Genomic DNA, 11,102 nt, shown 5'->3' on the forward strand with positions numbered 1-11,102 from the left:
CTGCAGTGTAATCATGGAACATAAACGCATCGACAAACACTTTGTGTCTGCAAAACATGTGAGGAGAGCTGCAGACCAGGGACAATCCAGAAATGCTCATGAATGTCAGTTTAGAAGCTATCAAAGTTCTCAAATAAAGCATCTTTTGAGAATGTCAATGTTTGTTGGGAATTATCTTACAAAACTAGGAAGGATTTTTGGTTTAGATATTAAAAGTTATGTTTATTGATTTTAGTAAAAAAAAAAACGCAACTTTTAGGAAAATCCTGGAGGGATTGGGAAGTCAGTGAAGTTTATAGATACCGAGCTTGGATTTGGAGTAGTAGCTGACAGTCATTCCCAACACATACGCCAAGTACTTTTTTCCCTTTTATTTTGAAGCTACTTTGTGTCGATTTAATGCTTTTTCTTCTGAATAAATTCTGCATACTTCCATTACGAACCTGTCGGGACCCTGGTGCTGGGCAGGATGAGAGCGGCAGTAAACCTAAACGTTTCAGAGTCACGAGGGCGCAGAGGAATGACTGACCGTTGGTCGTTTGCTCTGATTTGTTTGAGGCAGCAGCTCGTCGGGGTGCCCGCAGGCTCGGGGGCAGATTATGGAAACCAGACCCGGCGCGTTTACGCCGAACACAAGGCCCCGTAGGTTTGAAACTGCGAACTGCGGACAGCTCACAGGAAACGCCTCTTTGTTAAGCAAACATACATGTATTTTATGGCAGCTACTTTGCCGTGTTTTATTTTGGGCCGCACATTTCAAAATGGCCCCCCGCTCTAATTTCCGCTGCTTTTCTTCACCTTGTTTTTTTTTTTTCCTGGTGGATAACCTCGTGCACGTAGTCTTCCCACCTTTTCTTTTCAAAATAAGAGCTTGTTTGGCTGGTTTAATTTCCTGCGGAGGCGTGACAGCCAGCTTCTCGCTCTTGTTTTGACAGAGACTTTATTGGAGCCGTGGGGGTGTGAGGCCCACACCTCCAGAACCAAAAGAAGCAGCAACACAGCTGCAGCTTTCCCCCTTCACCTCCCCCCGCATCGTAGCATCTTCACCTGGTCTCCATATGACTCTGACCCTCAAACACACACACACACACACGCCCCATAAAATGTTCAAAAGGTGGGACATTTAATTCTGTAATGGCTGCACGCTCAGCCACGCTATGAGCTCTGTTCTGCACATAAATACACACAAACCACTGGGATCTGTTCAGGTTTGGAGTCTGACTCCTGCTGGGACCACACAATTAACAGTATACATTAAATAATCTGCATTTTTAAAACTTTAGGATTTAAGTTAACAATCAAATAGTTAAAAAAATAGAAAACTTACTGCTTCAGTCTTATTTTCATAATAATAGCCGCACATTTGCTAGTTCAGTTGAAACAGATCAAATTGAGTCAATTTTACAAGCAATGACCTAAAACTTGGTGTGGTAGTAGCTGAGACTGATCCCCAACACATAATCTAAGCCCTAACAGATTGCATTACAACTTTTTAGTTTGTTAGCTAAATATCTCATGTGCCATAGTACAAATTTTACTAAAACTTTCAGAAAATACTGGACTTGGATGTTCAGGAACCAAGCCAGTTCAAGATGCCACAAAAAATGGCCGTAATTCAGTCAGTTTCACAGGGTGGTTGTAGCTGAGAGTCATTCTCAGCACACGCTCTGAGGGTGACATCGCATTAGGTTTCACACGACATCATTTTCAAGGTTCGACCGAAACAAACGCAACAAACGATGGTGAGCGATTTGCTTTCTTTAAAGCAGGGGTGTCAAACTCTGTAACACAAAGGGACCAAATTTAAAAACTTAGTCCCAGCCAAGGGCCAATCTGGATCAATATTTATTAAGAAATACATAAATTAACCTTGGTTTTAGATGTAATATGTCAAACTGTTTATATAGAAATATCAAATATCCTTTCCTCAGTTACATTTCATAAAGAAATTAGAGCAAAAAACTGATCAAACTTAAGAAGACACATCATCAGCGTTAATTTTTTATGCCTTCTTAAAAAATTTTCTCCATTAAAACAGCAAAAAAACAAATCCATTCATACATTTACAAACATTTAACTTTGAAACAAGAAGAAAATACAGAAAAAGGCATAAATACATTAAAGCAAATTCGCCGCTAGTTTGATGCACGTTAACTCAAGTCAGATGCCTGAGATGTTCGATGTTCTCTGTTGCTCTTTCTATGTCAAAATCAAAGATTACTGAGAAATTAAAACTTGTTTTCTTGGCTTCAAAGCAACCGTCGCAGGTAGACTTCACCGAACAAAACGAGAAGCGACGGAGACTCGATCTGTCATGGACCGCAGGGCCCGATCTAATAAGATTTAAATGTTACCTTGGGGGCCGGATGAAATGTCACCAAGGGCCGGATCTGGCCCGCGTCCCTTGAGTTTGACACTTGTGCTTTAAAGGGTTGCAAGTCCTTTAATTTCCACTGTTTTAAAAATCCAGATTAGATGGAGAATCTTTAAGAATTAGCTGTACAAAATGATGCAGTTCTTGCTTCTTTTTTTTTTTTTTTTTTGCTACCCCAAAATCAGCATCTCCTTTCAAGATAAACTTTAACCAAAGTTTGACTTGATGAAAAGGTTTTTGCTCCAGTTCCTGAGTTCCTCCCGGCTGTGCCGAGTATGTGAGACAGTAGGGGGTTAACAGCGGCAGAGTTATTTGCTTCTTGGACACGGTGGCCTCGCCTGCCGGATGCAGGTTTGACTCAAGGGCAAAATCCAGAGTGAAAGCCTCTCATGTTTTTGACTGGTTGCCAACTCTGTTCTCTCTGCAGCTCACCGGCTCTCCCTCTCTGTCACTCTCAGTCCTCCCCCCCCTTCTCTGATCCTCTCCCACATCCAAAATCAAGACTGACACGAAGCAGGTCTGGTGTCCCTCCGCAGACAACGAGGCCTCGTGCAAAGTTATGTCATCTCCGCAGAAGAATGTACCGTGCAAAATCCTTCTGCGGCGATTATAAATCTATTTTGTGGGATTTAAAGGGACTGAAAAAACAAGATGTTGAAGTGTGTTTACGGTGGCTGTTGTACGTGTTCCAAAAGTAAAAAGAAAAATAACTACTGTACAGAATAGACCACAAAGGTATTAAGCACACATTTTCTTTTTTAAAGCTGTTGTTTTAGGCTTATGTTCAAATACACAGACAGGAATCATTAAAGGGGCTGTTAATCTTTGCTCGACCTTAATTAGTATCACAGAAGTCTTCAAGCTTCTCATCAGACATTCAGTCTGTTTAAAGGGAACAATCAGCCTCCGGGTCGTTTGGTTTGGTTCTGAACACGGAGCAGAAAACAAAGATCTGCTGAGGAGCTCAGAGAGACGATTATATATCTCCACGTTCAAGATAAAGGCTTAAAGATCATCTCTGAGCAGCTTCATGATCCTCTGACCTCAGCTGACGAGATTAATGAAGAGCGGAAGCTTCACGGGACTGTGGACAACCTCCCGGGACGTGGACGCAAGAGGAAATGCGACCCCAGGTTGATCAGACAGATAGTGAGACCATTCAAGCTGAACTCCAAGGTCAAAGTTCGTCACTTTCTGATTGCACAAAACAAAATGGGCTCCAATGAAGAAGACCCAAAAGGCTCCACTGCTCACAGAAAAATGTAAAAAAAAAATCTGACAGGAAATCACCAAAACGTACTTTAACAAGCCCCATAGTTTCTGGAACTGCTGAGACAAAACACATCAGCTGTTTTTTTGATCATTGTTACACGAGTACCAACAAGTGTATTTGTGTATGTACACATATTTATAACTTATTACCCAATTTAAAACATGAAAAGGAGTGTTCACCCAGTTTAATTACCTTTCTGTGGTTTAAAGATTACAAGGTAGTTCTTAATCTGCAATGTGTGGCATTTAGTCAACATTTCTTACAATGACTCAGATATTTCAGGAGTTTTTCAAACAATGAGGTCATTTTCTGTTAAATTCTGGTGTTTTTTCCTAATAAGTTTGTCTTTAAAGGTTGTTTTCACCAGCGGCTGTAGTCGTGGTAGGATCCTGACCAAACGCCGGGAACGTGACTGTTTTATGCTCACACACGCCACACGCCCAACCACGACAGGACTCCCTTGTTGTTGTTTTGAATGGTGCCAAATGGAAGATAATTCTAGAAATGATAGGTATGCTTTGTGTTGAACAGAAGACAACGAAAGCACATTTTACATCTGACGTGTTGTTGCACCGTTGTCATAAAGACATCACAAAAAAACAAACAAATGTAGTCCAGAATTAAAGGCCTCACATTTCTTTCTGCCGGTCATAGTTCGTTTTAAACTAAGATCATCTTGTGAGAGCAGTTTTGGTCAAATAATATTCACGATCTCATGCAGTATAGTGAGATCTGTTAGCGCTTAAAGTATGGGTTGTTAATGACTTTTAGCTGCTACCACATCAAACTTTAGCTTTATATCTGTAAAATAAACTGAGTTATTGTCATTTTTTTGTCGTTGCTAAGGTTGGTGCCAAAATTTTTAAGTAAATATGTTGTGCAACGTACAGAGCTTGGGATATGTGTTAGGTATGATATTTAACTATTAAAGCACCAAATCTTGGGTCAATATCTCTAAAATTGACTTAGTTATAGTCATTTTTTGTCTTTGCTAAGGTTGCTTAGCTGTGGCAACCAATTAGAATTTGGCTTTCAAATGTTAAAGTCACTAGTTGAGATGTTTGGCTAACAGACACCAACAGTTGGTGCCAAAATTTTAAGTAAATATGTTGTGCAACGTACAGAGCTTGGGATATGTGTTAGGTATGATATTTAACTATTAAAGCACCAAATCTTGGGTCAATATCTCTAAAATTGACTTAGTTATAGTCATTTTTTGTCTTTGCTAAGGTTGCTTAGCTGTGGCAACCAATTAGAATTTGGCTTTCAAATGTTAAAGTCACTAGTTGAGATGTTTGGCTAACAGACACCAACAGTTGGTGCCAAAATTTTAAGTAAATATGTTGTGCAACGTACAGAGCTTGGGATATATGTTGGGTATGATATTTAACTATTAAAACACCAAATCTTGGGTCAATATCTGTGAAATTGGGCGTGTTAAAATCAGTCCACTGGTTCATGAGGTGTTTTTTTTGCTAAAAACAGCAGACACAAACACAAGTAAGATACTAATTTAGTTTTATGAGTCAGAAAAATGGTTCGAGACCTTTTTATTGTAAATGTTGCCGTTTCTAACAGAAGATAGGAGATCCATCAGAGAACAAGCGTCCCTGACAACAAGTTTTAGCTGCTGGATTTCACAAACTTTCCCGAAAACTGAATTTCCAAATCCATCAAAGTCCTTCTTGACCTTTGAGGGAGCTTTTTTTTTGGTTCGTGCTCTCTGCGTTGTTTCTTTGGCGTGTGCTCTGCGTAAATCCGAGGCGGGATGACTCATCGCAGCTTCCGAGGATTGCGGACTGACAGGTTAGGAAACCACATGCAGCAAATGCCTCCAGGCAGGGAACAAAGTCAACTCATGTCTCCTCAGGCAAGCCTTCCTCACACCAACAAAAACCTTCACTTTTTTAAATAAGAGCTCGTTTCTGACGGCCGGGCAGGGAAAAGGTTAGCCTGTAGGTTCACTGTCTTGAACTTTTCCGTTTCAATTTTTCTCCTGAGTGGGAAAACCGAATCGGACCTGATCTCGACGCCAGGCTAAGAATAAGACACCTGGATTGCGTGGGCGTCCGTTTGTAAACAGTTTGTAGACGCGGCTCAGTGCGGGTCGAAGTGAAGTTTGCCAAGAAAGTGCTCCGGAGCAACGCTCCGAGGAGAAGATTCCCAGCATTCCTTGGTGGTTAAGGAGAGGTACTGGCCTTCAATGATAGGAAGTCGTCTGTCATTAAAGGGTAATCACTTCTTCAGGAGGATTGCAATTCCTGGAATGATTACTGTTGTTATCGGCAGTGAAACTTGGCGCAGAGAGAACTGTTGATTTCTTTTTTTTCTCCCCTTTTTTCTCTGGATTTGAATCAGCTAGACCACGGATCTGCAACCTTTCCTGCTGGAAGAGCCATTTTTACCACCTCTCCTACTAACAGACCCTTAAAAATAAAGATGAAGCATTTTATTTAGTTGCATTATTGTATTTCCTGAATGCATATACAAGTTGCAATGAAGCATTTAGCTAAAACATTTTAACAAATCACCAAAAGAAAAAGGACAAACTATGTCTCAGAATTAGTTAACATGATAATAAACCAGTTTGTTGGTTAAATAAGACAAATGTCCTCCTCTTTATTTGACTGATAACTCTCTTTTTTTGGTGCGACGATGAGCAAACAGAAACTTTCCTCAGTTTTGCTGGATTTGGAGAAAAGAGAACAATCTGTAGGCTCAACACCAAAAGCTGATCTTTCCATTTTAAAACTCATTCCAATGAAAGCTTGGAGCTTTAACGAGGCTCCTTCTGGGACTGGAATTACGGGAAGCTGCACAGAAACTGCCTTTACGTTGACTGAATCTAATGTTTGTGAAAAGCTGAGTTCACACAGGCGCCTGAATGAACTCCTGTCAGCCTGCTGCAGAAAAACGCAAACATCTTGATGGGAAAACGGCTAAAACTACCAGTTGCTTTTGTCAGCCGAGTCAGCTTTTTGGTTGAAGCTACAAGCAGCCGTTTGAGAGGAGCTGAAGTCTTACATTATCTGTGTTTAAGTCTGTCTGCCCAAATATATACAGTTGTATATAAAAAGCTTATCTCTTCATCAGCTGATCCTGTCTTTAAAACATCCCTCCCAGAAATACACACAAACAACACAGATTCAACAGGATTTTCCTAAATTCTGATCAATTAATTTGAATTAAACACATATCATAGTTGCTCTCAAGTTCTGATCTTTCTCTCCATCCTCTCAGCTGTTAGATTGTAAATACTGATCAGTAAACAGCTGGAACTTGTTATTTATTAGCTAACCTGAACATTTCCAGGCCTCCTCTTGATGCTCAGACACAACTTCCTGCTGTCTTTCCTGCCTCCATCTTTATCTTTCTGCCTCTCCATCTTTAGCTCTCTGTCATCAGATGAGCGGGTCTCCTCTCTGCTGGGAGATTGACAGCTGTCAGTGGTTGGGGAAGTGGGTGGGGCTTACGGCACGCTGCAGAATGAGTGCTTTCTCGCATTTAGCCGCCAAAGTCACGAGATTTGTCGCGAGTCGCTTTAAAAAAAATGCTAGAGGGATCTGAAAACTCGCTAAATATAGCGTTAAAGTGACAAAAAGGTCGTGTGTGCGGGTTTTTTTGGCGTGTGAGGGCCAAATACGGGACTTTTGACTGTCCGGCACAGGGCGATGCGGGACACGGGACGGTTGGAAAGTATGGAAGCGCAGCTTGTGGACCCCTGAGCCAGTCTGAGCCACGATCCGCATCACCATCTGAATCATTGTTGTATCCCCCAGATGTAGTGGATGTACAGATGCTTCATTTCTGACTTAAAGCGAGTTGGTATTTCTTACCTGGGGGCCATTTCTAATCACGAACGACTCGTGTGTAATGATGCCTATCATGTCTTGGTGCAACGAGGTGGATGCAATCCGTCATGCAGACCCGCGTTTTTGGAAGCACGTGTTATCTGTGCCGATTTGGTTCCTCTCACTCCACTTATCTGTTTGTTTGCAGGGTTTTGGTCCTGCGGTTGTTTCAAGTGTCTGTGGCCTTCAGCTATTTTTTCCTCCTGCCAGTCGAGCCGAGGTTTTAGGTGGAATGAAGCCCTTCAACACTTGCCTGACATGCCAAGTATTTGTCTTTCCGGGTCCCCCACCCCCCTCCCATTACCTCCTCCTCGTCTTACTCCACGCCACCGCCGCTACCCACGGATCCTTGAGAGCAGGAAGTGTATCTTGTTAAGTGATGGATGGGCCCCCTGCTCCTGCCTTTCTCTCGCTGCAGGGCAGTCAGATGAGTTTAGCAGTCGGCTCTGCTTTCTGGAAGCCTGAAAGCTGCAGGCTCTTCTTTTTTTAAGGTTTGCGGAGAGAAATAATAGCTCTTAAACCAGAAAATTGGATCGAGACATTAGAAAGATCTGTGCTCAGGGCGTTTACGCACACGGGAGCATACGTGCACGTGTTCGTCAGCGACGCTCCGTGTGAGCTGTTTTTGCAACGGGGGTCAGCAGGTTTGTGTTGGCATGCAGCCGGCAGATACTTCCAGTGGGGGCAGCTCAGGAAGTGTCCCTGGCACGGCCTGTGAATAATGCAACACGCTCCGCTGCTACTGGTTGGACCTGCTGCGATAAACAAGCCGCAGTCTCCACTACACCCACTTCACCTCTGGCACGCAGCTCTGCACCCGTGATGTCCACTCCAAACCACAAACCAAATCATTCCCATTTAAAGCCGCGGCCTCCAACTGGACAGTCCCTCTTTATTTACGTATTCTGATCAAAACTGGCCTCTCGCAGCAACCTCTGCGAAATGACACAGAAGTATGCAAAACGAGAATCTTCTCCCGTGATTCACGCCCCTGTCAGTCATGGCTGTGTTGTGGTTACCGAAGGGTAACTACCACTGTTTGTGTAGACGTGCACAGGAAGAGCAGCAGATAAAATACATCTCCACAGACAGCTGTTCAAAGCAAAGATGAAGAGGACCGTAAAATAATTAAAAAACAAAGAAAAACGGTTGGTTGTAGGAATGAATGTTAGGTTGAGGTTTTAGAAACTGCCTTCTGCCAGCTCCAAAACAACAATGTTAATAAAAAATATTATTTAAAGCAAAGTAACCCCCTGATTAGGGAAGTCAAACCTCCGTCAGTCAGCAAGGAAAAACCCAAATATAAAACCGAATCTTGTTTTATTAAGAGTAAAGCTTGGAACCGAGTTGCAAACCTTGTTCATCTTATTTATAGCAGCTGGAAGGAAACAGTTTTAGTCTGGCTGTGTTCTGCAGATCTGGACTATAAACAACCATCCAGACGACAGACGGAGAGTCGTTATATAAAATGGATTTAATATTTACCGTCCGTATTTACGTCGTTATACAAGGACGTGCAGCTCTGCAGTCCGATAACTGAACCATTTAACTGATTACACGCTGTGGAAAGTAGTTCAGTAAAATAATTTACCTCATTTAACAGCTTAAGATCCTGAATAAAATACCAAATTGTTCCTCAACTCTCACTTTTTGGAAACTCGCCTCTGATTTTAGAGTTTTATCTTTCCTTATTTTATACTTTTGTCTAATTCCAGAAAGCTCTGTATGGATTGTTGTGTGTATTTGTTTGTAATCATATTTTCATCTCGTATGTTTGATTAAAACTGTTATGTTTTAAAGTGAAAACAGAAGATTTCACCGTTTCTCACAAATAATCACCTAGATATGAGTAATTTTGGGGGTCAATGTGATCCAAAATGGCCACAAAAACCAGAAAAATGGCAGTAACTCAGCTAATTTGGGGCGGCAGTGGCTCAGGAGGTTGGGGTTTGTCCTGTAATCGGAGGGTTGCTGGTTCAAGCCCCCGCTCCGGCCATCTCAGCCGTTGTGTCCTTGGGCAAGACACTTCACCCGCCTTGCCTACTGGTGGTGGTCAGAGGGCTCGGTGGCGCCGGTGTGATGGCAGCCTCACCTCCGTCAGCCCGCCCCAGGGCAGCTGTGGCTACAATGTAGCTCATCCCCATCAGTGTGTGAATGTGTGGATGAATGGGTGAATGATTGTAGTGTAAAGCGCTTTGGGGTCCTTGGACTAGATAAAGCGCTATATAAGTGCAAGCCATTTACCATTTACCATAATTTTACAAATATCGGCGTGGTGGTTTCTGAGCGTTGTGCCAAAGGGATGCTACAAGCGTTACACATTAAAACTTTGGCATTAACTGCTGGTGATGGTTCAACTTCAGCCGACACAATAACAGATAATCCTCAGTGAGTTTTACAGATATTGGGCTGAAAGTTGGTCGTTAACAAAGCATGCTCCAAGCACTAACAGTTGCAGCAAGATCACATGAGCGTGTGCATAACTTTATTGGTTTTATTTCTCAACATCTTAGTCTAAAACTCATGAAAGGCGACGGGCGATATGCATTCTTTTCTTTAAATAAATGTTGGTCTAAAGTTTTCATTGCTCGTTAAGGTTATTTGAGATTTGATGCACAGTGAGCTGCAGGAAAAGCTGAAAGGCGGCCACTCCGGTGCCTTCAGCCGACACTGATCGCTCCTGACGTGACCTCCTGAGCGGCTCGAGTCTGGTGGATCTCCTGCTTCTCCTCGTAGCCCGACTGGCCCAAATCCAGAATCTGAGAGCAGAACAGGAGCGAGCATTCGGGTTTCGGATTATGTTTGCCTTTTCCAATGATTCTTTACTCTTTGCTCACATTGAGACAAATCCGCCGTCCTGCAGCAAACTGTCAAATCACATTCTTCCCCCGCCGCTTGTCACGGCCCGGAAGACAGGAAGTGGAGACGGGGCATATTTGTCTGTCTGTGTTTGAGAGGCGCCTGCCACCTAATGACGTCTGACAAGCGAGACAGTGGCGGCTTTGGCTACTCAGAGGCTGTTTTGGGGTCACGGAGAAGTGGATGTTTTATCAGATAAGTGGAAAACTTGGATTTCACAGTTTAAGCCTTCAGCACTGAGCAAAGCAGGTTTCAGAGTCCAGGAAGCAAAGACTGAAGAGGTCAGAGGTCAGACCTGTGGTGTTTTTGTGCCATCAGAGTGTTGTTGATGTTTATAAAACTTTTTTTCTGGTCCCGCAGGCTCTGATGCGTCCGGGCCGCCTCGACCGGATCGTCTACGTGCCGCTCCCGGATGCTGCGACTCGGCTCGAGATATTCTCTCTCCAGTTACGAAACATGCCCGTGGCAGAGGACGTGTCCCTCCACGACCTGGTGACCCGGACCGACAAGTACTCAGGAGCGGAGGTGAGCTGGATCTGCGTGTTTAATATTCCGATAAAGTCTCTGTTTTTAACACCCGCCTCCAAAGACGAAGGCGTAGCGTTTGCATGAATTCACCCCACAATCCTGAGGTCAACCAGTCATTCTCCCCCTGCACATCAGTTACAATTAAGACCAAAACTTAATTAAAATACAAGCATTTATTTAAAACAAGTGACTTGAATGTGTATATGACATGTATTTG

General features: G+C 43.0%; 1 protein-coding gene across 1 annotated transcript in view; it reads left to right on the top strand.

The window, feature by feature from the left end:
- The window catches only part of spata5 (spermatogenesis associated 5), a 116,936-nt gene that overhangs the window by 89,931 nt on the left and 15,903 nt on the right, over positions 1-11,102 (top strand). Inside the window, exon 16 of the mRNA XM_017417402.2 lies at positions 10,718-10,882. Within this exon, the coding sequence (XP_017272891.1) occupies positions 10,718-10,882 (165 nt within the window). The remainder of the gene's footprint in view (positions 1-10,717; positions 10,883-11,102) is intronic.

Source organism: Kryptolebias marmoratus, linkage group LG9, assembly GCF_001649575.2.
Source record: "Kryptolebias marmoratus isolate JLee-2015 linkage group LG9, ASM164957v2, whole genome shotgun sequence".
Lineage (NCBI taxonomy): Eukaryota > Metazoa > Chordata > Actinopteri > Cyprinodontiformes > Rivulidae > Kryptolebias > Kryptolebias marmoratus.